This window comes from Gopherus evgoodei, chromosome 8, assembly GCF_007399415.2.
Source record: "Gopherus evgoodei ecotype Sinaloan lineage chromosome 8, rGopEvg1_v1.p, whole genome shotgun sequence".
Lineage (NCBI taxonomy): Eukaryota > Metazoa > Chordata > Testudines > Testudinidae > Gopherus > Gopherus evgoodei.
The window spans coordinates 39,556,155-39,581,628 of record NC_044329.1 but is presented as its reverse complement, the minus strand read 5'-3'; the positions used below and the strand labels follow the sequence as shown (position 1 = coordinate 39,581,628).

General features: G+C 55.5%; 1 protein-coding gene across 4 annotated transcripts in view; it reads left to right on the top strand.

The window, feature by feature from the left end:
• The first annotated feature begins 1,850 nt into the window (after nt 1–1,850).
• Nucleotides 1,851–25,474, top strand: part of ARAP3 (ArfGAP with RhoGAP domain, ankyrin repeat and PH domain 3) — a 59,768-nt gene continuing 36,144 nt past the window's right edge. For 3 of the 4 annotated variants that reach the window (XM_030573102.1, XM_030573101.1, XM_030573100.1), the window contains exons 1-6: nt 1,851–1,934; nt 5,032–6,227; nt 14,943–15,004; nt 15,872–15,945; nt 16,270–16,346; nt 25,194–25,463. In XM_030573102.1, coding sequence (XP_030428962.1) covers nt 5,071–6,227; nt 14,943–15,004; nt 15,872–15,945; nt 16,270–16,346; nt 25,194–25,463 — 1,640 coding nt within the window. In that variant the 5' untranslated portion in view covers nt 1,851–1,934; nt 5,032–5,070. The remainder of the gene's footprint in view (nt 1,935–5,031; nt 6,228–14,942; nt 15,005–15,871; nt 15,946–16,269; nt 16,347–25,193; nt 25,464–25,474) is intronic. The other variant, XM_030573104.1, reaches the window with a different exon arrangement.

The window sequence follows — 25,474 nt, the reverse complement described above, 5'->3', positions numbered from 1 at the left end:
GTAGATGGCCATTTTAGCCAGGGTGAGGAGGAGGTTGACCAGGAGGTCCTGTGACTTTGTGGGGCCACAGATAGAGAGTGCCTAGAGCTGCTCTGTCAGCACCATCATACCCAAAGCTGAAGCCCCAGGGATCTGGCCAGCTCACGGGACCTCATTCCTCAAGCAGCCATAACCACTCAGCATCCAGCGAGAGGGAGGCCAGCACACTGCTCATGTTTGCATGGGGCTCAGCTTGGGGTAGTGTGTCATACACTGCGCAGCAGCAGCAAGTGCCTCAGCCCCAGTCTGAGCTCTCCCATGCCAAGGAGGCAGGAGCCCAGGCTGCACCAAGCTGGCAGGGGCCAGAGCACTGTGCTCAGTAGGACCCCGGCATGAGCTGGAACTGTCCCTGTGGCCTCTCTCTGTGGGGAAACCTGCCACCTGGGCTCCCTGGGCTGGCTGGATGGGCGAGTGAGTCACGCCTGTCAGGAGAGCAAGACTCAAAGCCAGGCCTTCCCAAGCTACAGCCTGGGAGGGACCCACTGATGAGTTTAGGGCTTCAGTGTAAACAATGGTTCCACTTCCATCTGCAACTGGCCCTCCCAGCACTGCATCGGCTCTGGCTCCCTCCTGCTGCCTGGGGGTCCCGGGACCCCCTCCAGCAGACCTCAGACTCCCATGCCCCACCAGCTCAGATCGATGGCCCTTCTAGCCCAGTAACTCTCCCCTCCCCTCACGCACCAGACCATGGTCCTGCTGAGCCCGGTATCCTCACCCCACAGCAGCTTATACTGAAGGCTTCAGAGATCGACTGCCAGAAACAGACTGAGAAGGAGAGAGAAGGGCCAGGGGAAAGTGGCAGGCCATGGACAGAGTGGGAGGCAGGGGCAGATCGGCAGATCCAATGCGGGGACAGGGCAGCGACAGATGAAGGGGCAGAGGCCGGTGGATATGAGAGGAAATGCAGGGGCAGGGATGGTGCCTGGGCAGCGGGGGTGGGGGCTGGAACAATGGCAGGGGATGATGGATGGGAGGGGAAGAGTAGGGGCAGTGCCTAGGGGCGTGGTGTCAAAGTGCAGTGGCAGGGGGCAGTGCCCAGGGAAAGAGGAGTCAGGGGCAATGCGAGGAGGGCAGAGGTGGAGATGGGCTGGTGGATGATAGAGGAAGGGCAGGGGATAGGGCAGCAAAGAGAGTGGAATGGAAGTGCAGGGACAGGCGCAGTGCCAGAGGAAGGAAGGAAAGGAGCAGTACTCAGGAGGGGAGGGGAGTGGGAGGGCAGAGACAATGTGGGAAGGGTGGGGGAAGGGGCAAGGGCAGGAACAGATAAATGTCTATCAGGGATGGTCTAGACAATATTTGCTCCTGCCATGAGGGCAGGGGACTGGACTCGATGACCTCTCGAGGTCCTTTCCAGTCCTAGAGTCTATGAATCTATGAACTGGTGAATGGGAGAGGAAGGACAGAGGCAGGGGGCAGTGCCAGGCAGGGAGGAGGCAGTGCTGCGGGGAGGGAAGGTCAGGGGCAATGCGGGGGGGGGGCAGTGCCCAGGGAGGGAGGGGGTAGGAGCAATGCAGGGGGGGCATGGGTAGTGGTCAGGGAGGGGGGGACAGGGCAGTGCCCGGAGAGGGAGGGGGAGGGACAATGCAGGGGAGGGCAGGGGTAGTGTCCAGGAGGGGGGGCAGGGGCAATGCGGGGGGGCGGGCAGGGGGCAGTGCCGTGGGACGGGGCAGGGGCAGTGCGGGGCGGGGACAAGAGTACAGCGGCCGGTGGATGGCGAGGAAGTGCCTGCGAGGGGAGGGGCCGGACGGCCGGGGGAGGGCGCTGGGTCCAGTCCTGCTGTCGAGCCGCAGCCGCAGTTCCTTTGAGCCCGGCGAGCATCGCAGAGCCCTGTGCCCGAGGGGCGGCCCGGACTGGCGGCTGCGCTGGGTTCCCCGGACGGCGCTGCAGGGCGAGAGGTGAGGGGCTCCGGGCTCCGGAGGGGGCGCAGGGCACCGCCCGCGGCAGCGGCTCTGCCAGGCAGGACTGGCGGCGCGGAGGGGTCGGCGGGGTTGGGCCGGGCCGGGCCGGCTCCTCCTTGGGGCTCGGCTGTGACAGCGCGAAGGGGGCGGCCATCCTCGGACTCGACATCGCTCGGCTCCAGAGTTAACGGCCGGGAGCGGTGACTGGCGCGGTTCGCTCCCCGTCTGGGTGTCTGTGGGCTCCGGCAGCCGGGCCAGGGGCGGGGGGTTCTGTTCTCCTGGTCTGCAGGAAACATTCTCATTCTGTTGGACGGTTGGCAGGGGCAGTCAGCTTCCACGCTCCCTCCGTCCCGCAGCCAATGCCCCCTGGCGCCTGGTACCAGGGATCTGAGAACCCGCCAGCCAATACCCCTTGGCACCTGGTCCGGGGGTGAGAAATCCCCCACCCCCCCAGTCTATGCATCCTGGGCCTGGTATTGGGGAGTTGCGAAACCCCTCCCCCTCAACAGTTAATGCCTCCTGGCATCTCCTACTAGGGAGCTGAGAAATCCCCACGCCAGCCAATACCCCCTGGTTGTGGGGAGCTGAGAAACCCCCACTCCCCTGCCAGCCAGTGCCCTCTGTTGCCTGGTACTGGCAGGGCCTGAGAACCCCCTCCTGCCAATCAATGCCTCCTAGCGCCTGGTACCGGGGGGCCTGAGAACCCCCTCCCGCCAGTCAAAGCCCACTGCTGCCTGGTACCGGGGGCTGAGAATCCCCCCTGCCAGCCAATGCCGCCTGGTGCCTGAGAATCCCCACCACCAGCCAATGCCCCCGGCACCTCGTACCAGGGGGCTGAGAATCCCCCCCCCCCGCTAGCCAATGCCCCCTGGCACCTCGTACCAGGGGGCTGAGAATCCCCCCCCCGCTAGCCAATGCCCCCTGGCACCTTGTACTGGGGGGCTGAGAATCCCCCCCCCACCAGCCAATACACCCTGGTGCCTGTACCAGGGGGCTGAGAATCAGTCCCCACCAGCCAATGCCCCCGGTACTGGGGGGCTGAGAAAGCCCCCAACCTGCCAGCCAATACTCTCTGGCAACTGATATGGCAGGGAGGCGGCTTCCTACAGGTAAATGTTTTTTTCCTGGCCTCCATGGCTGCTTGGCTGGTTCACCATTGCCCTGCACAGTCTCTGCCTAGTTGTTTGGGGCCCTCCTGTGCTGACAGAGGAGAGAGGGCCTGTTTTGGTAAGAAAGTGCGATTTATAAAACCACAGCCACAGGCAGGCTTGGGACCCAGCTTTGCTATTGCCTCCTCTCAGCAGACTAGGTTTCCCTTTCCATACTATAGAAATGGGCCTGCCAGAGAAGGTCCAGACGGTTGAATGCCAACACAGCCTTGGTTCTGGCAAATGTTCCCGCTGATGTAGAGGCCTGCTCTAGCCTGGGCACCTTTCCCTAACTGAATAGCATTAAAAACATTCATGGTATTTAGTGTAGGTCCTACACGTAAACAGCTGTGCTTCCTGCTATGAGGGGGAGAGCTCTCCAGGTTAATTGGCATACCAGGCTTTTTAGCTAATTAGTTCTGGACAAATTAATGTATCCTCTGTTCTCACCACATCTGCACATGCACAAATACATCTGCACAACAGCACCCACACTGAAACAGTGCCATACAGGCACGCATGCATGGCTACATGTTGCTTCAGACACCAACAGACTCTCACAGCCTCACACATCACACGCTCACAGACACACTAGCACACACTTGTGCACAGATGCACACCTACCCATTCCCAGTGCCGCACATTCCCTGTGCAGGGCCGACAGGGCTCCTGCAGGGAGGCGGGAAGGGGCTGCGTGGGAGAATGTGAGCAGCAGGAAGGAAGGAAGTCTGCCCTGAACAATAGGGGGAAATGGAGGAACTGGAAACCCTGCTGGTGGCCGTGGAGTCAGCGCAGCTGGCTTGGTGCAGAGCAGTGTGATTCATGGGAAAATGACCTCACAGCAGCTGCATGGTGCTGCAGACAGGGCTCCTGAGTTCTGTCCTGGGACTTGGGATAGAGGCAGCTTTGCTGGCAGCCCTGAGCTGGGAGCAGATGAGAGCTAGTGTTATTATGGTTTGCGTTACGGAAGCCTCAAGCAGGATCAAGACCCTGTCATGCTGGGTGCTGCACAGACACACAGGGAGAGACAGCCCCTGCCTTGCAGAGTCCCAAGGTATCTGAGAGAGGCCTTATTCGAAGGGACAGGGGCTGCCCCTCCAAGCTGCGTGGGCAATCTCCCCAGGCAGTGTGGGGAGCACAGCTGGGAGCCTGTCTGTCCTGGAATGCATGTGGCTGGGGGCTGTGTCCCAGATGCTGCCTCTCTGGACTTGTCTGTGAGTCATGCTGACCTCTCTCATGCCCTCCCTACAGTCCTGGAGATTCTGATGCTCTTCTTCCCGTAGCAGAGCAGAGCCCTGCTCGAGCTGGCCAGCATCAGAGAACCTTCCCTAGGGAGAGGGCCAGCTGCACTATAGGTATCTGTGTTCCCCAGCACCCCTCCACCAGGGACGGGCTGAGATTCTGGACACAGCAAATGGCAATGTCCTCCCTGCCAACAAAGCACAAATCCCAAACAGAGCTATGTGCTGGCTCCTCTGCCCAACTTACCTGAAGAGGGGCTGGCAGGCATGGAGTCAGTGATGCCCATGGACAGGGCTTGCTTTTGTCTGGCCAGGGACAATCCGTGTCTGATTGAGTCAGCTCTGTCTCGGGAGCCAGAGGCCTGTGTGTGTGTGAGACCCTCACAGGTTGGGGTCATGACCTCTCAGATGAAAGGGGGGTCAAGGTTTGGAGGCTTGGGGCAGAGTTTGGGCAATTGATGCTCTGGCCCTTGCTCAGAGCGCTCACACCCTCTGGCAGTGCATGAACCCACTGACTGCCCGTGGCAGGATCTAACAGAGCTGGGAGCAGAGCAGTCAGAGCTCAGAGGGGAGTCCTAGCAAAGCGCTGGAGTGGGCATGGATCCTACAGGCTTTCCCAAGCACTGGGGCTGCTGGCTATTCTGCGGCACTGCCATCTCTTCCTGTCTCCTCGATGACACTGCAACCTCCCTTCTCTTTCTTCAGATGATGGCCTGACAGTCCCCTGGTGGGAGTCCACAGGCTATGTTCTCCCTGTGTGACGCCGACTCTGACATCGCTGATTGGCTGGCCACCATCCATCTGGAGAGATACCAGGAAACCTTTAAGCGGCATGGGTACCAAGTGGCCAGAGATGCAGTCTCCCTAGGCAATGAGGACCTGCAGCGGATCGGCATCACTGCCACAGGACACCGCAAAAGGATCCTGAATCTGGTGCAGCAGATGCAGCTGTTGGTGCATGACAAAGGCAGGCCCATGGCAGAAGATGCCTGTGCCAAGCCTGGCACATGTACAGAGCCCCTGGATGTGCCCAAAGTGTGCCAAGCAGGCAAGAAGAACAATGGGACAAGTACTGCTAATGGAGCTCCAGTAGCAGCCATTGATGGGCTTGGGAACCACCAGTGCTCAGCTAGCCCCAGCCAAAACCCACCTCTGGAGATGGAGCCTGCTCCACCCATTGCCAAGCCGGTACCCAAGCCCAGGACGTTCTTCCAACGCCCTAGCCCAGCAACAAGGCCAGAGCAGGGCCTGATGCCCACGCCGCTGGCACGGACATCAGTGCCAACACGCAAACCTGGCTGTGAGGGGTCTTCTGCTGCTTTCATTGTACACGAGGGGTTTGTGCCAGGGGAAAGCTCCATGGATCTTGGGCGCTCGGAGTTCACCCTGGAGCAGCAGGCCGGCTCAGGAGAGAGAGGCTCAGTGGGTCCCCAGGCACTCCAGCCTGCGGGGAAGGAGAGTGCTCTGGAGCCTACGCCAGCGTCCCGAGCTGGGTTGGCTGAAGTGGGTTTGGATGATATGAAGATCCAGGCTGGGTGTGAAAAATCCTCTCCTTCCATCCCCGGCGTCTCTCCATGCCTCAGCCATGGGATCCAGCCAGCTGATTGCAGCCCCGCGAGCCCAGGGGTGAGCCGCTCGCCATGCAGCTTCCCACTGTCTGCTCCAACCAGCCCTGCTGCCAGTGCGCAGAGAGAGCCCTCACCAGCCCCAAGCGCCCCCTCCCAGTCAGCCTCTGCATGGGGCAGGATGGAGATGGTTTCCAATATCATTTATGAGGGACTTGAGCCCCCTTCACAACCAGCTGGGTGTTCAGGGGATAAGGAGACTGCAAGGAACCGACCTACCCCACGGTCACTGGATTCAGCCACACAGCAAGGGGCCACACCAGCAGAGAAGCCTGAGTAAGTGTGAGCCAGCTCCTAGCACCACAGTCTGCCTCCTGCCTGGGAGCAGGAGGAAGGGCAGAGCTCAGGCAGGGCAGGGCAGGTCAAACCCCTGCTGTGCCCCTCATGTCTCCTGGAGACATTGCTTAGGTCTCCTCTGAGGTCCAGCAGTGCAGCCATCTGGCCTAAATGACAACCCCAGGCCCCATTTCAGGCCTCTGGAGGGGGCGGGGAGGGCATGCGTAGACCGTAACAAAGCCCCTTTCACAGCACTCCTCTGTGCTGAGGTCAGAAATGAGGAGAGCCCTGCAGCAAGGCGCACAGCATGGATGGGACAGGCCAGGATCTCTCAAGGCTGGGGGCACAGGCCAGTGCTGGGCCCTGAGCATGGGTTACGCCCTGAGGAAGGGATTTGCTGGGCCTTGCGGTCCTCTAGGCAGAAGGGGACCTGCTGAGGTCACTTTGGGGCTGGCTCAGGAGCACTGGAGGTGCCTGTGGCTAGTGGGCAGCATTGCTGTTGTTCCAGGATACAGTTACTACAGTTTAAAAGAAGGAACTGTGCCTGCAGGTCACAGCACAGGGACCCTCCTGGGGTGGGCTCAGGGCCCTGACTGAGTCACAGCACAGGGGGCTGAGCCAGGCTGGGGAGGGCTCAGGGCCCTGTGGCTGGGTCACAGCGCAGGGGGCTGAGCCAGGCTGGGGAGGGCTCAGCGTCTCATGGTCAGGTCACAGTGCAGGGGGCTGGGGAGGGATCAGGGCCCTGGCTGGCTCACAGCACAGGGGGCTGGGGAGGGCTCAGGGCCCCGTGGCCAGGTCACAGCGCAGGGGCTGCGGCAGGATGGGTCATCTCTAGGGCCCTACCAAATTAACAGCCATGAAAAACGCATCACAGCCCATGAAATTTGGTCTTGTGTGTGCTTTTACCCTATACTCTACAGTTTTCACGGGGGAGACCAGCTTTTCTCAAACTGAGGGTCCTGATCCAAAAGGGAGTTGCAGGGGGGTTGCAAGGTTATTTTATGGGGGTTGCAGTATTGCCACCCTTACTTCTGCACTGCTGCCTTCAGAGCTGGTTGGCTGGAGAGTGGTGGCTGCTGACTGAGAGCTCACAGAAGTAAAGGTGACAATACCATACCAGGCCCTTCAGGGGGGAGGGATAGCTCAGTGGTTTGAGCATTGGCCTGCTAAACCCAGGGTTGTGAGCTCAATCCTTGAGGGGGCCATTTAGGGAACTGGGGTTTAAAAAAAACTGTCCAGGGATTTATTCTGCCTTGAGCAGGGGGTTGGGTTAGCTAACATCCTGAGGTCCCTTCTAACCCTGATATTCTACAATCTTCTGCTGGTGGTGGTGGCTCTGCCTTCAGAGCTGGGCTCCCTACTATCAACCACTGCTCTCCAGCTGCACAACTCTGAAGGCTGTGCTGTTGCCAGGCATAGTGCAGAAGTGAGGGTAGCAATACCACCCCCTCTACAATAACCTTGCCAACCCCCACCACAACTCCTTTTTGGGCCAAGAGCCCTACAATTACAGCACTGTGATAGTTCAGATTTAAATAGCTGAAATCATGAAATTAACCATTTTTTAAATCCTATGATTGTGAATTTTACCAAAATGGACCATGAATTTGGTAAGGCTCTAGTCATCTCCCTCAGTCCTTGCTCCCTGCCCAGTCCCCTCCTCACTCACTTGGGGACACAGGCTCTGCTTCCCGCCATAACTGAGATGGAGCTTGCTCCCTGGGAATAGCAGTGTAGCTGCAGTGGAATAGTGGGCCAGCTGCCTGGGTCCAGTCCCACCCAGGACCCTAGGTGCATACTCTGGTGGCTCGCCCATGCTGCCATGGCCACATGACTATTGTCTAGCTAGCTAGTTGGGGGATGCCTTTGCCTACTGTCCTGACGCAGCATGCACATGCCATCCAGCCAGGGGTGGGCCGCTCCCTGGTTCATTCTGCTTGCTGGTTCCTGCCCTAGGCTCTGGCACTGACCTGGCAGAAGCAGGTCCCACAGAGCTGAGTGGTGACAGGTAGGGGAGCCAGCAGCACCCCTGGCAGCAGATACACTGCCTGGGGCTGAGGGGAAGCCCAGGGCTCATCTGCAGGGAGCCTGCCCATGCCTCACTGTGCCATGGAGAGTGGGCAGTGCTGGGCTGGGCAGGGTGGGGCAGGCAGCACCAGGCTGCTGCTCTGGAAGGCCTAGCTGATGATTTAGAGCTGGTAGCCAATAGCCAGGTGGCCAGGGCAGACCCGGCTGGGGCGGGAATCTGAAGTGTCAGTGCCAGGCCTGGGACGTGGACAGCAGTAATGGCCTGAACCTACTGGAGACCTAGGAAAGTAAAGCTGGGGGCGGGAGGGGGGCTGTCTGGACAGGCCGAAGCCCTGTCCTCCAGACACTCCTCGTTGCACTCCAGGATTGATGGGAAATCTGGGGGTAAGAAGCCTTCAAACCCTCGCCCTTGTCACAGGCTCCCCAGTGGTGGCACTGGGGAGGGGAGCAGCTCCCCCTCCCCCAGTCACAGGTTCCCCCATGGCAGCACTGGGGAGGGGAGCACCCCCTCCAGTCACAGGCTCCCCAGTGGTGACACTGGAGAGGGGAGCAGCTCTGCTCCCATGGCAGGTAGCCCCTCCCCCACCAGCCTGGCTGTCACGGAGTGTGGGGGAGTCCGACCCTGCACCCCTCTTCCTGGGACCCACAGTGACTCTCAGCCAGCCAGTAAAACAGAAGGTTTATTGGACAACAGGAACACAGGTTACAGCAGAGCTTGCAGGCACAGTCAGGACCCCTCCACCAAGTCCTTCTGGGCTTTCAGGGTGCTTGGATCCTAGCTAGGATACCCTGAATTCCGCCCACACAGCCCCAAGCCCAAACTCAAACTGCTCCCCTCCTGCCGCTCCCTTCCTTTGTCCCCTTCCCGGGCAAAGGTGTTGACCTTTCCCCTCCCTTACCTAGCTCAGGTTACAGGCTCTGGTATCGTCCATCCCCTAAAGTCCTCCCCTGCTCTCCCACTCCCCACACAGACAGTACCTACTGCATCACATCTCTCCCCCCTTCGAGACTGAACTGAGCGGGGTCACTCTGCCCAGTGACCTGGGGAAGTTCAGGGTCCCCTCTCCGGGACAACGCATCCGCTGTCAGGTTGGCACTTCCCTTCACATGGACCACGTCCATGTCATAGTCCTGCAGGGGCAGGCTCCACCTCAGGAGCTTGGCGTTGGCTCCTTTCATCTGGTGCAGCCAGGTCAGGGGAGAGTGGTCGGTGTACACGGTGAAGTGTCGCCCAAAGAGATATGGCTCTAGCTTCTTGAGGGCCCACACCATGGCCAGGCATTCCTTCTCGATGGCCGCGTAGCTTTGTTCCCGGGGTAGCAGCTTCTTACTCAGGTACACGATGGGATGTCTCTCCCCCTTTTCATCCTCCTGCATTAACACCGCCCCCAGTCCCGTGTCTGAGGCATCGGTGAACACCATAAAGGGTTTGTCAAAATCTGGGTTTGCCAGAACTGGGCCACTAACCAGAGCCTCCTTCAGCGCCCGGAAAGCCTCCTGGCACTGCTCAGTCCAGATCACCTTGTCTGGCTTCCCCTTTTTGCACAGTTCAGTGATGGGGCCGGCTATGGCACTAAAGTGGGGCACGAACCTTCGATAGTACCCCGCCATCCCAATAAAGGCCTGGACCTGCTTTTTGGCTTGCGGGGCAGGCCAGTCTCTGATTACCTCCACCTTGGCTGGTTCCGGCTTCAGGCAGCCGCTCCCCACCCGATGGCCCAGGTAAGATACTTCAGCCATCCCCACCTTGCACTTCTCAGCCTTTATTGTTAACCCAGCCTTTCGGAGTCGGTCCAGGACTTGTTTAACCTGGGACATGTGGTCCTCCCAGGTCTGGCTGAAGACGCAGATGTCGTCAATATACGCCACGGCAAAACTTTCCATCCCCCTCAGTAGCTGATCCACCAGGCGCTGGAAGGTGACCGGTGCTCCCTTGAGGCCGAAGGGCAGGGTCAGAAACTCATAGAGCCCCAGAGGGGTGATAAAGGCCGATTTCAGCCTGGCATCTGCGTCCAGCGGCACTTGCCAGTAGCCTTTGGTAAGATCCATAGTGGTGAGGTACCGAGCACCTCCCAGCTTGTCTAGGAGCTCGTCAGGCCTGGGCATAGGGTAGGCATCAGATACGGTGATGGCATTGAGCTTTCGATAGTCCACACAGAACCGGATTGACCCATCCTTCTTGGGAACCAGCACCACTGGCGAGGCCCAAGGGCTGGAAGACGGCTGGATCACCCCCAAAGCCAGCATGTCCCTGACCTCTCTTTCAAGATCCTGGGCAGTTTTACCAGTGACCCGAAAAGGGGAGCATCTTATAGGGGGATGTGACCCGGTCTCCACGCGGTGGACAGTTAAATTAGCGCGTCCAGGCTGGTTGGAAAAGGTATAGATGCAGCACCCCTCTGATCTCAGCGTGCTGGCCCGGGGTCAGCTGATCAGAGAGGGGAATCGCCTCCACCGGGGAACCCGCTTTGGTCCCAGGGAATAGATCTACTAAGGGGTCATCTCCCTGTCCCTCCCAATGTCCACACACGACCAACACCACATTCCCCCTGTCATAGTATGGTTTCATCATGTTCACGTGGTACACCCGACGGTGATGTGCCCGGTTTGACAGCTCCACCACATAGTTTACCTCATTCAGTTGCTTGATAACCTTGAAGGGCCCTTCCCAGGCGGCCTGGAGTTTGTTTCTCCTCACGGGGATGAGAACCATCACCTGATCTCCGGTGGCGAAGGCACGGGCCCGTGCCATGCAGTCATACCAGACCTTCTGCCTCCTCTGGGCTCGGGCCAGATTCTCCCTGGCCAGGCCCACAAGCTCGGCCAGTCTTTCCCGGAAGGTCAGGACATACTCCACCACTGACTCTCCCTCGGGAGAGGCCTTCCCCTCCCATTCGTCCCTCATCAGGTCTAGGGGCCCCCTTACCCGCCTTCCATACAACAGTTCGAAAGGTGAAAACCCGGTAGATTCCTGGGGCACCTCCCTGTACGCGAACAACAGGTGAGGTAAGTACTTGTCCCAGTCCTGTGGGTGCTGGTTCATAAATGTTTTTAGCATCATCTTCAGCGTCCCGTTGAACCTTTCTACCAGCCCATTGGACTGTGGGTGATACGCTGAGGCCCAGTTGTGCTGGACCCCACATTCTGCCATAAGGACCGGAGCAGGGCCGACATGAAGTTGGACCCCTGGTCTGTTAAGACCTCCTTGGGGAACCCCACCCGGCTGAAAATTGTCAGCAGCGCATCTGCCACTGTGTCGGCTTCGATAGAGGACAAGGCCACCGCCTCGGGGTAGCGAGTGGCAAAATCCACCACCACTAGGATGTATTTCTTCCCTGACCGGGTCATCTTGCTGAGGGGTCCCACTATGTCCATGGCCACCTTCTGGAAAGGTTCTTCTATGATGGGTAAAGGCCTCAAAGCCGCTTTCCCCTTGTCCCGGGCCTTCCCCACCCTCTGGCAGGGGTCGCAGGATTGACTGTACTGTCGGACATGGGTAAAGACCCCAGGCCAGTAAAAGTTCTGTAGCAGCCTCTGCCTGGTGCGTCGGATTCCCTGGTGCCCTGCGAGAGGGATGTCATGGGCCAGGTACAGCAGCTTGTGATGAAACTTCTGGGGAACCACCAGCTGCCTCCTGATCCCCCATGACTCTACTTCCCCTGGGGGAGCCCATTCTCGGTACAGGAACCCCTTCTCCCACAGGAACCTCTCCTTGCAACCTCTCCTCATGGTCTGTACCGCACTAAGGTCAGCCTGGTCCCGGTGCTTCCGCAAGGAGGGATCTTTCTGCAACTCGGCCTGGAACTTAGCAGCTGGGACAGGGATGGGGACTGGCTCTCTCTTGCTGGCTGGGTCTGAGGCCGCAGCCTCTCTGCACCGTGCCTCTGGGCGTTCCCTGCTCCCTGGGTTAGGGTCCTGCACCTCGGGTCGAGTACCTTCCCCGTTGTCGGGGTGCAGTGCCCTTTGCCGACTCTGACTACGAGTCACGACCAGGGCACTCTGGGTGTTACTAGGCCAGTCCTCAAGGTCCCCTCCCATTAACACGTCAGTGGGCAAATATCGGTGTACCCCCACATCCTTGGGGCCCTCCTTGGTCCCCCATTTCAGGTGTACCCTTGCCACGGGCACCTTGGATAGGATCCCGCCCTCGCCCATCAGGGTCAGGTAGGTTTCGGGCACCATCCGATCTGAGGCCACTACCTCGGGCCGGGCCAGCGTCACCTCCTCGCCCGTGTCCCAGTACCCAGTGACCTTCCTCCCATCTACCTCCAGGGAAACAATGCACTCCTTCCGGAGGGGCAGCCCCGCGCCCACCCGGTAAACCAAAAACCTGGAGCATCCACAGGTGGTATGTTGCCAGCCCCCCTTTCCTGGGAATGTAGCCCCTCCTCCGATTGGGTTTTTACCCAGTCCACCCTCTGCGGGTTGGGTCTGCTTGGTCTGTCCCTGAGCTTGGAGCACTGGGCCCGTATGTGACCTCGTTGGCCACAGCGATAGCAGCCCATGTCTCGTGGGTCCCCTTAAGTGGGTCGGAGGGACCTGCCGCTGGATGTTCCCCTTTTGGGGGGGTTCTCCATAGGACCCCGCTGGGAGGTCCCATGATGACTCTCTCTCTGCGTTGAGGCAGGCTTGCTCCTTCAAGATTCCTCCCTGCCATCCCCCGCCTGACTGTCCACAAATTGGTCGGCCAGCTGGCCTGTGTGCTGTGGGTTCTCCGGCTTCTGGTCCATCAACCACAGCCTCAAGTCGGACGGGCACTGCTCGTACAGGTGCTCCAGTATGAATAGGTCAAGCAGGTCCTCTTTAGTTTGGGCCCCAGCTGTCCACTTGCGGGCATACCCCTGCGCCCGGTTGACCAGTTGTAGGTATGTGACCTCATGGGTTTTACGCTGGCTCCGGAAGTTTTTCCGGTACATCTCAGGAGTCAGCCCAAACTCGCGGAACAGGGCCTGTTTGAACAGTTCGTAGTCCCCTGCCTCCGCCCCTTTCAGTCGGCTGTACACCTCCACGGCTGTGGAGTCCAGTAAGGGGGTGAGAACTGCGATCCTGTCTGCAGGGTCAACCCTGTGCAGCTCACAGGCATTCTCAAAGGCCGTCAGGAAGGTATCTATGTCCTCCGCCTCCTTACGCCGGGGCAAGCTCTTTGTAGGCTTGGGTCCCCCCTCACTCACCGCAGCCAGGGCCCCACTGCTCGCCAGCCGGGCCAGCTCCAGCTCATGTTCACGCTGTTTCGCCTTCTCCTCCAGCTTTTGCCTCTTTAACTCGAGCTTCTCCCTTTCATATTCCAGCCGCGTCCGCTCCACGGATGCCGAGCGTTGCCGGGAGGATCCCCTGCTGGGGGTGGGCTTCGCCGGGCGGATCCCCTGCTGGCCGGGGGTGTCACGGTGCCCTCAGTATACACTGGGCTCCTCCCCGCCCTTCCCCTAGGCCTAGGAAGGGGGGGTCTCGGGAAGCCCTTGTCCGCTGGCTGACCACTCCCAGCGGGGACAGACACTGGTGCCTGCGCTGCATCTGCCCGGCTGTTTCCCTCAGAGACAGGGCTCCGTTCATTCATGCAGTCTCCCTGCTCCAGCTGGGCAATCAGCTGGTCCTTGCTGAGCCTCCCTGGGTGCAGCCCCCTCTGCTTGCACAGCTCCACCAGGTCACACTTGCGCCGCTTGGCATACATCTTCCTGCTGACCACTCACAGGCTGGGGTGCTCGCCGCTCCCCACGGTTTCCAGGGGGACCCCTAGTGCACCAGCCCTTCTTGAGGTCACCACCTCTCTGCCAGGGTCGAGCTGCAGACTCGTCCGCCCCTGGGACCGCTCGCTGCAATCCCCCGGGGGACCCTGTTACTGCAAAGTCCTTCTCACTAGGCACACACTCCCAGGGGTTAACCACCCCTTCGTTTTACTGCTCCCCAGTCACTTACTGCAGGAAGCGCCGTCCACGGGGTGCAGTATATCCCACCACTGCCACCAGTTGTCACGGAGTGTGGGGGAGTCCGGCCCTGCACCCCTCTTCCTGGGACCCACAGTGACTCTCAGCCAGCCAGTAAAACAGAAGGTTTATTGGACAACAGGAACACAGGTTACAGCAGAGCTTGCAGGCACAGTCAGGACCCCTCCACCAAGTCCTTCTGGGCTTTCAGGGTGCTTGGAACCTAGCTAGGATACCCTGAATTCCACCCATCCAGCCCCAAGCCCAAACTCAAACTGGTCCCCTCCTGCCGCTCCCTTCCTTTGTTCCCCTTCCCGGGCAAAGGTGTTGACCTTTTCCCTCACTTACCTAGCTCAGGTTACAGGCTCTGGTATCGTCCATCTGCTAAAGTCCTCTCCTGCTCTCCCACTCCCCACACAGACAGTACCTACTGCATCACACTGGCCTGTGCAATCAAAGGCTGAGGGAAGACAGTGGGTGCAAGTGTCAGCCCTTCTTCCAAGAGCCTTGCCTGGCCGTGAGGTCGGAGCCCTCCCCACACCCTGGGAGATTTCCCTGTAGACACTGACTGGGACTCTGCACCAGGCTCGGCAGCTCCCTCCCCCTAGCCTAGTACTGGGCCTTCCTCTGCCCCATGCTGCTTGCTGCCCACTGTCTGGGCAGCGCACCCCGGGCAGGGTTGCCCTGAGCGTAGGCCCCGCTCAGGAGGATGCCAGGTGGTGACCCTACTGCTTGAGGCTCTGACATGTTTCCTCTGCTATCCTAGCTCTCCCAGATGGCCCAGCCTGGACCTGCCCCCCATCCCACAGAGACTTGCCAGCTGTCCAGGTGAGAGCTGGGGACTGCAGCACTCTACGTGCACAGCCTGTCCCCATGAAGGCCCCTGATTCGCTTCTTTTCAGGGATGCGGGTGGTGCAGGGGCTTGAATAGAGCAGGGGGGTGGGTCCTTGGGGGGGGCATTAGTAGAGTAGGAGGGGATTGAGGCCCATACAGGGATGGCGGGGTGGGGCATTGCTGGAGTAGGGGTGGGCAATAGGGGAATGGGGTAGGGAGGGGCTGGGCCCATACAGGAATGGGACTGCATTGCTACAGCAGGGGTTTGGAACTCATATGGGGGCTGGGGCACTGCGAGGGGCGGGTTGGCATTGGGGCCCATGGGAGGGCATGGCTAGAATGGGAGGAGTTGAGGCCTATATTAGATTAGGGGTGGGGCATTGCTAGAGTGGGGGTTTGGTGCCCATACAGGGATGGGAGTGAGGGCACTGCTAGAGCAAGGGGAGGTTAGGGCATCTTTGTCTTTCTATGGCTTTGGAAGCTGCCAGGCCCCAGGAACCCACCCAGTGGTGTCTGCTCCCATGGCGGCTGCTATCCCCTCTGGAGGGTGACTCCTGGATTCTCTGCCTAGCAAGGAGCTTGTCCCCAGACACATGCCTGGACTGCCCCTCAGTGCTGGGCCGTGCTCCTAGCTCGGGTGGGGGCACCTGTTCCAATGGGAGCTGCTGGCGTCAGGGACGTCCCTGGGGGTGAACGGCGCGCCCTGCGTCCCACACCAGACCCTCCTGCCTCCCACAGCAGTGCCCTTGTGCTAAGGGATAGAGTTACCCACCATATCCCCTTTAGGCCCCCAACCCCCCAGCTCCAGCAGAGTGCTGGCTGGTAGCTCACTGCCTTTCCTGCTGTGTCTGTGCCCACAGAGCCTGCCGAGGAACCCATCAGTCCCTACTGTGAGGCCTTGTTTGGACGTGGGCTCCCTGCCCGGGAGCAGAAGGTGAGGGCCCGGTGTGCAGGCTGGAGGGCGGGGATGTTTGGGCCCTGCTCCTGCCTTGAGTCTTGATGAAATAGAAGCAAGGCCATGCCCCGGCTTCTGCTCCCTCTGGCCACACCTTGCAGCGATGTGTGCTGGACCACAGGCCTTGGCTGCTCGGTGGAGTGCAGGCCCTGGCAGAGCCAGGCGAGCAGGTGGTGCTAGGCCCTGGCTCCTGGGCACTGGCTGGTACAGGGGAAGGCAGTCCAAGGAGGCCTGAGGTTGAGGGGTGGGTGGCCTGGGCAGACAGAGCCATGAAGCAGAGCTCTCACCAGGGTCTCCTTGCAGAGCACTGGGACCCCCACTGTGCCAGGCTGTGAAGCAGTGCCAGAGCACTTCCCAGAGCTGGAGAGAGAGAGGCTCAGGTAAGCACCTCTGACCATAGCCCCTGGCCCCAAACCTGCTCCATGGAGTCTCTCTGCTCTCATGGAGCAGGAAAAGCAGATTGGATGATAGTTTCCAGGCTTTGGGGAAAGGTGTCTGCTGCTGGGCAGTAGAGGGCAAGGAAAGCCAGGGTCAGTCTGGTTTGACTGAGGGAGCTGCTCCTTCAATATGTGATGAGAACCTGGCTGCAAGCCCATGAAGGAGCAGATGGGGATGCCAGGGTGGGTGAGGCTGGCACCTTGGTGCTTGTTGTATGTCCCTTGCAGCGGGATGCGCGCCTTCTCTCACCTTTAGCTGGGGTGAGGCAGTCATGCCATGCCACGGACCAGCAGCCCCTGGCATGTAGGGGGCAGATCAGCGCTCTTGGTGAGGCATGGCACAGAGGTTAGCGTCACCACATGCTCGCAGAGGTTCTGCAGGGAAGCTGTTCCCTGACTGGCCAGATGCTCCGGGGTTGCTGTCTTCAGCGCACTCCTCCCCAACTTCATGCTGGCTTGCAGATGGCCTGTTCCAGGGTGACGCTAGCTGCAAGGGGCTAGGGCCGAATATAGAGGTAGAGGCATCAATCGCAACCCCAGAGTAGGGCTGAAATTTGCACTTGAAGTCCTGAGTCAGGCTCTTATGCATAAAATGCAGAGGATTTAATCTTCTCAAAATGACATAACTCTCTCCCTGAGCACAGCATGGGCATGTCACAGATCCACAGGGTCGGGGCTACACCCCCAGCTGTGCAACAGTGTCTAGGAGGAACCTCTTTGTGTACCAGACCCCCAGGGGGTCTCACTATTCCTCCAGGGTCAGCCACGTGGCTTCACTGCCTCCTGAGACTGGACCTCTGAGAGTCCGACTGAGATGACCCCAGTGGAGGCCAGTCTTCTCTGCAGAGATCAGTGCACCTCACCCAGCATTGGCAGTGACACTCACCCAGCACTGTGGACACAGGCGGGTTTTTTCATTAACTGGCACACAGCACAGAAAGGCCTTAGGGTAGCACAGAGAACTGAAGGTTAAAGCAGAGTCTATTCTGGTCAGCCCAGAGCCCAGCCAAGCTGTAGGGGACCCCCTTGGTTAAAGCTTGGTCTGTCCCTTTGTCTGATCTCCTTCCTCAGATGCCAGTTGAGAGCCCTGATTCCTTCCAGCAGCCTGCTCTTATTCCCCATCTCTCCAGTCTTTTGATCCCAACTTGGAGGATTGTTGTGCACATTCCCTAAGGAGAGGCATGGAAATCTCCCGTCAGGTTGCTAGGTGCCAATGTCCTCATGATTGGATTTGCCACTGCCTTCTCAGCTGCTCCCTTCATATGGAGACTAAAGCCCAGACAGTAGGAGACACTCACACATGTATGTGCCAGCCTGCCCTGAGAGCAAACAGTCCCCTTCCACTTATTTGGTAACAGGGGAAACTGAGGCACAAACAAGACTCATAAAAAATCCCCACTTGCTCACAGCACATAAATCTGTTAATTAGTTTAGGAATAACACTTACTCTGCAAACAACCTTGTAGTTAATACTCACTGCAACCTTGGGCATCAGCTATGCTGGAATGCTTTTTATTTATTTTTATTTTTTTTTGGTAAGTTTAATGCTTATTTTCCCTCATTGTTCTTCATAACAGAAAGTTTCTCTTTCAGCAGAAACCATAGCTGCCCTGTAACACCATGCAAAATCCATACCATTATGATTAAAACATTTCAGTCTTTGGGACCCAGATTAGATTAAAATGATTCTTACAGACATTAGATTTTTTTCATTTTTCCCCCTCATGGGTATCACTGTTGCTTGCTACCAGCTCTTATTTCCTGTCAGCTCTTCTGTCGGGAGGATCACACCTTCGTTTGTTAACGAGATCAAGGCAAAGCTGATTTCTGTAGAATTTACTTAGCCAACTGCATCTTTCCATTCAGAAACCCACCTCTTTCCCTCGGCCCATCAGAAAGTCTCAGGAGCTTAAATTAGTCCCCTCCCTCACCAGGTAAATCCAAGCAGAATTTAAAGGGACAGTATCCAATACTTATTTTTAAATTGACTTTCCATTACTTCTGGTATCCCCTTAGTATGACAAAAGAAAATGTCTTTTCCCATTGATTCATCTAGCAAACACCAGTTCGTTGTCCTGCCTTGCTAACAGAGCTGAAGCCAAGTCATTGCAGGTAGTGATCGATATATCTAGTGTAGATGCGATCGCTCTGCCATCGACTCCGGAACTCCACCGTGGCGAGAGGCAGAAGCGGAGTCAATGGGGGAGTGGCAGCGGTCAACTCACTGCCATCCTCATGGCCAGGTAAATCGACCTAAGATATGCCGACTTCAGCTATGCTGTTCGCGTAGCTGAAGTTGTGTATCTTAGGTTGACACCCTCCCGCCCCCTAGTGTAGACCTAGCCCAAATCTCTGCAGCGAGAGACCCAAGACCCTGACACGTAGAACTTCGTATATGTCCATTTCCAGCTTCACAGTTTGTGGCCCAGGCCAGCCTAAGATCTGTGCCCCATTTCGGTTTCATTTACGTCCTCTTTGTGCTGGTCTCTGCACAGGGGTGAATTTCTCCTCTCTGTGCTAGTGCTGTGAGGGAAGCCACCATGAATAGGCTCAGTATTTGGAGCAGAGTTATTTCGATACTCCTTGATGCTGAGTGGCATGGGGAGACTTAGTGCCTAGTATTGACTCTGTCCATGTCCTTGAAGCTGAGTGATTATACTTTAAAATAGAAAGAGAGAGGAATGTGCTTGGTACATGTGGTGTCAAAGAGCCTTGGTGACATAAACAATAAGAAGAGCAAAGCTGAGATGATTTGTCATGGCCTCCAGTCATCAGAGTGGTCTTGTCTTATGTTCTTTACATGGAGGAGATGACTACATACACGGCCACAAATACACCACTACCCCGATATAACGCCACCTGATATAACATGAATTTGAATATAACACGGTAAAGCAGTGCTCCGGGGGGGGGTGGGGGACAGGGCTGCTCACTCCAGTGAATCAAAGCAAGTTCAATATAACACGGTTTCACCTATAACGCGGTAAGATTTTTTGGTTCCCAAGGACAGCGTTATATCGAGGTAGAGGTGTATGTGTGTGGTAATGGACCAGCTGGTACTGAATGGCATCAAAGGCTGCATGTCGTCAGCTCCCTGTAGCCAGCCATTAACTAATGAAGGCTCTCCTACAGCTCAAGAATTAAGGGCCTGTGCCTTTGGAATGGAAGGATCTAAGCTGAAGATCTGCTGCCCTCGTTTAGTGCGAGGTGCACACAGTGTGTAACAGTGAGAATCCCTGAGTCCTAGGGAGTTACTGCTGCATGAGCATGGTTTAGCTGATCAATGGGCACCAGGGTCTCACTAGCAGATTAGCATTTTCATTTCCCCTGGAGGCGCCTTGCTCATGTGCTTGCTGGAATAGAATTTTTGCAGCTAAGAAATGCTTTAAATGCTTCAGAAAAGACTAGGAAGACTCACTCCTTTGGACGTGAGATTGTAGGATGGTACCCAAGAGCCGTGGATGAGGGAGCTGGGCTCTGTCAGATGGCTGAAGTTTCCTTTGAGAGAGTCAATGCACAGCTATCCAGGAAACTCAGGACCACATCTAAGAACATAAGAATGGCCATGGAGAGTTAAACCGATTGTCCATCTAGCCCAGTGTCCTGTCTTCTGACAGTGGCCAATGCCAGGTACCCCAGAGGTAATGAACAGAACAGGCAATCAGCTAGTGATCCATCCCCTGGCTTAGGGACACCCAGAGCATGAGGTTGTGTCCCTGACCATCTTGGCTAATAGCCATTGATGGACCTGTCCTCCATGAACGTATCTAATTATTTTTTAACCCTATTATAGTTGTGGCCTTCACAACATCCCCTGGCAATGAGTTCCACAGGTTGACTGTACATTGTACTGTGCCCAGCCTGTACCTCGCTTTGGTCAGAATGAGGTTAGCACTTCCGGACTGATGTAACTCAAGTCCAGCTGCCTATGGCCCCTGCGGGCCACTCAGGAACTTGGAATCGCAGGGGCGTTGGGACTCTCCAAGACATTCCTCCTGCCCGAGGGTTCAGGGGTGAGGGTGACCCAGGAGCCACTAGTGAAAGTCTGCAGCCCCAGTGATTCCTCTGAACTGCGGTAACTTTTAGGGGCAGAGCTGCCAGCTCCTGGGCTGCTTTATGTTACCAAGACAGTGCTCGACATTTTGTGGTTACCTAGTGTGGCATCGTCTGTGCTTTGTAATAAAAGTCCCACGTCCTCATGGAGCTTGTGTGTCTGGGGAAAAGCTTCTTGACATTCAGCCTAGGTTTTCCCTTAATTTATTATTTAGACATAAAAACTCATTGAAGCCAGTTAATTCTGCTAAGGAACAGTAATGCAAAATTCAAACCTTCTCACAAACCCAAAGAAATGCAATGTAAAGGCATGCATATGGACCCACAGACACACATACGCAAACGCCCTGCCTTCTCACACAAATGCACCCACAGACATTTACAACACTTCTCGAGCAAATCAGCCCTACTCAGCTACATCCAGACAACCTCTGCTCAGTCCAGTGTTCCTGTGCTGTATATTAACTGATTACCACAGTTGTGCAGTACCAACCGTGCATGAGACGCTTTAAAGACAAATAAGGCATCAGGAGAGCTGATAACACTCTAGAGAGCTGTGGGACAGGATGTCACATGAAGCTGGGTGATAGAATGGTCAGATTTAGCAGATGATCTCCCCTCCCCCCCCCGTATCTCCCCCACACTTCATTTGAGGTTGATGGAGGGTGTCATGTTCTTCTCTACCAAATCTGGATTGGCTGCAGAGCTTACTTGTGCACACCAGGTGTGTTCATCATAAGATACTGTAATACTTTCCCAGATCTGAGGAAGGTTAGTTTAAAAATGGTATTTTACACACTGCCACCTACAGGCTGAACAGTATAAGACAGTTTAGCATTCCATCACATCTCCCCCTTTAAATTCTATATTGCACCATTTACAATATTTATGCTGTCTTTGAAGTTCAGTAAGGATTTGTCTGTTAAGTGTCTCTGAATTGTGCTGATTTTCTAATTACAATACCCGAACATGTAACAGCTTGGTCAGCTGGCTGTCCATTAGTTGCAACGGCTAGCTATGCTCAGTTTGGAATCCTTGAGATGCCTTCTTGTTCTGCATTTGTCATTTGTAGAGTTTGCTCTGTTGATTGTTCTTTTTGAAGAAACAAATTGTAGATTTCAATGGTTTCTGCTGAATTCTCCACTATTGGTCTTGGTCTGGTGCTGAATTCTTTTCCTTCACGACAGCAGGAATTGTCCATTCATTTTCTTCATCCAGTTTGACATGAGCATGGTCACCAGGTTCTAGACTTGGCAGTTTGCTAAGTGAACAACATCTGTTGTAATAGTGCTCCTAAGCTCTTTTAGCCTTTTTATCCGATTTGGCTATTCTCTTCATATCTGGCCATTCAGAGATAGAACTGCTGTTCCAACTTTGGAAAAGAATCTGAGTTGTCTTCCCATCAGGAGTTGTGCCAGACCATATCCAGTAATGTTACCCAAAATTGGGCCAGCTAGTAAGGTTTGGGAGGACTAATGACCCACCAGAGTTTGGTAGAAAGCAGCAGTTATTACACTGATAGCTAATCTCAAAAGGGAGGGGGGGTCACACACACACTCGCATACTCACACTCTATTTAATAATAGAAAGGGGAAAGAAAGAGGAGAGTTACAATGGTTAAAGTCCATAGGCCAATTTCACAGCAGAGATGGTGAGGTGAGGCTGCTGATTTGTAAAAGTCTTTCCGGAATCAATTTAAGGGGTATAGTCCAATAGGAAGTCCAGGTGTAGAGTCTGTTCAAATCTTTCCAAGTATTTTCCAGGTTATTCCAAATCATTATTTGGAAGATCTCCATCTTATGACTTATATTTTCCTATTCAAAGTTTAAGCAGACTAGAGTTGGCAGGATAAGGCCAGGGGTGTTCCTTTAAAGCCCTCTAGCAAGCTGGCAAGCCTCTTGTCACAGCAGGACCTGCCCCTGAGGAAGAGGCAGTGCAGATTGTCTATGGAGCATTGCTTTGAAGCTAATCTTCTATTTCCTCTGCAGACACAGATAAACTAGTTGCATTCATTCACATCAGGCAATTAGATAATATTTCATTATAGCACAGTGAGTTCAAGACAATGTAAATAATATTATTAGTTTCCTACAGTATCTTACATCTTTGAGCTTATGATTAATTGAACCAGCCTTGTGCATAATAGAAGGCAATTAAGACATGAAAAGGAATTAGCATCTACAAGCTAATCTGGTTACATGGTTAAACTTCTAACAAGATATCATTGACTATCAGGCTTGGAAGGGACCTCAGGAGGTCATCTAGTCCAGCCCCCAATTTAAAGCAGGACCAATCCCCAGGCAGATTTTTGCCCCAGATCCGTAAATGGCCCCCTTAAGGATTGAGTTTACAATCCTGGGTTTAGCAGGCCAAAGCACAAACCACTGAGCTATCCCTAGGGCAGGAGTAGGCAACCTATGGCACATGTGCCAAAGGCGGCACGCGAGCTGATTTTCAGTGGCACTCACATGCCCAGATCCTGGCCACTGGTCCGGGGAGCTCTGCATTTTAATTTAATTTTAAGTGAAACTTCTTAAACATTTTAAAAACCTTATTTACTTTACATACAACAATAGTTTGGTTATATATTATAGACTTAAAGAAAGAGACTTTCTAAAAACATTAAAATGTATTACTGGCACGTGAAACCTTAAATTAGAGTGAATAAATGAAGACTCGGCACACCACTTCTGAAAGGTTGCCGATCCCTGCCCTAGGGTGACCCAGTGTCCCGATTTTATAGGGACAGTCCCGATTTTGGGGTCTTTTTCTTAAATAGGGTTCTATTATCCCCCACCCCCATCCCGATTTTTCACACTTGCTGTCTGGTCACCCTAGCTGTCCCTCCCCTACAAAGACAGCTAAACACAGACAAATACACTTAGCATCTACCCTTTGATTCACTAACAATATAGGCAAACACATTAAAGAGTCTAGTCTACTAAATGTGGCTTTGCTAACTATCTACAAGGAATGCCCTGTTTACCATTGCAAGACCCTTTTGATATGCCCTTAAGGATTTGCTTATAGGTCCCCTAGCTTGATGATTGTTAATCCTTCACTGGCTCAGCTTTACACAGGTTTTTCAAGTTTCTCTGGGTTTTGCTTTTTCATAGTTTCAGACTATTTTGCTATCTGTATAGCGGTGGCTAGGGTTAAATCTCTCTTCACTTGTAGCTGCTGTGAAAGGTTTTTATCTGTTAACTCGAGACCAGCCTCTCTCTGATATTTTCATGTTTTGCATTCCCAAAATCAGTTTTCAGCCAATTAATTCAGAGTTCTTATAAAACATTCAACATTTCCCCCTGGTTCTTGAATTCTCTGGTGAATACATGCTCTTTCATAAGTTGTTTTTCTCTGCAGTCTAAAGTATGCATCAAACATAGCCAGAACCCTTTCATATTCTTCTTTGTGACTGTCTTCAGTAAAGTCAGAGGATTGAAAGATTCATTCTGCTTGCCTTTCCATAGCATAAATTAAAGAAGATACCTGTATATCTCCAATTTCTTTGTGCAGTTTGGGAGCAACGTGAAATCTTGCAAAATATTGCTCCTGTCCTGGTCTGTCCAATCTGAAGGTTTATGAAAGCTGAAGTTCTCTGGGGCATGTCGATGAGACCCTGCAACCTTTCGTCTGCAACCTTTGTTGCTGTTTTCCTTCGGTTTCTGTTTTTAGTTTACTCCTGACACCATGTCATGTTCTTCTGTACCACATATGGGTTGACTGCGTTTCGTGTTCCATTACAGAGGATTTACAGTCCTTCTAGAAGAAATGAAGGGAGCTGAAGTAAGAGGATTAAAAATGACAGGCCAAGAAAGGAGGGTGCCCCATGGAGGAAGGGCGGGTGCCAAAGCTAGAGAAAGGAAAACAAACAGAGACAAGATCAGAGTAGCAACATCTCCCGGCCCTAGTTGTTATCCTGTGTGCCATGCTACAGTCCCCTCTCCCACACAGTTGGGGTTTGTGGAACGGGAGGGGGTGATGCCAGGGTTTGAGGGACAGAAGTGGGAGTGATGTTGGAGTTTGAGGAGTGGAGGGAAGGTCAGTGCCAGGGCTTGTGGGGTGGAAGGGGAGGGGTCGGTGCTGGGGTTTGAGGGGCGGGGTGGGGAGTGTTGGAGTTTGAGGAGCTGTGGGGGGGGGGTCGGTGCTGGGGTTTGTGGGGCATGGGTGGGTTGGTGCTGGGGTTTCCATGGCAGAAGAGGGGATCGGTGCCAGGGTTTGAGGGGTGGGGGGGAGTGCTGGAGTTTGAGGAGCTGGGGGTGGGGGTTTGGTGCCGGAGTTTGTGGGACATGGGTGGGTTGGTGTTGGGATTTGCGTGGCAGAAGGGGGGGGATCGGTGCCAGGGTTTGAGGGGAAGAAGGGGGGTTAGATCCCGCTGGCAGCCCAAGGATGCTGCTTTCTGTGAGCAATTCCAGAGCATATGTTTAGGGAGTGCTCTGCACCCATGCTGGGGTCCCACATGGCTCCTTGTCGTTTAAGGTTTGTGGGAGCCAGCTGGGGGCTGTGGGGCACTCCGTGTGGCAGTGACACGCAACATCACATCTCCACTCCCGGACCCCACAGGTGCAACGTAAACATCTCAGCTGGTGCCCTGTGGAGGGTGGGCTGGGGCTGAGCACTGGCTCTGTGGGGAGGTTGGGGCAGGGCTAGGTCTAAGGCCGTGTCTGTGCTGCTTGGGGGCTGCTGGATCCTAGCTGCCCCTCATCCAGAAAGCAGCAGGCCATGTTCCACCCGCAGGACCAGCAGTGAGTGCAGCAGCGAGGGAACAGCTGAGGAGCATGAGAGCCGGGCCCAGCGGATCGACTGGATCCTCCAGAATGACACGAAGGACTATGCCATGGTGGAGGCTCCCCAGGCTGAGGGCTCCCAGTTCAGCCTCCCATCTCACCTCTACCCAGACGAGGTCCTGGATGACTTGACCATCTCCCCGTATGCCAGCTACACCTTGTTGTCCGAGCGTCCTCCCACCATGCTCAGCGGCTGGCTGGACAAGCTCTCCCCGCAGGGGTAAGTGCCCA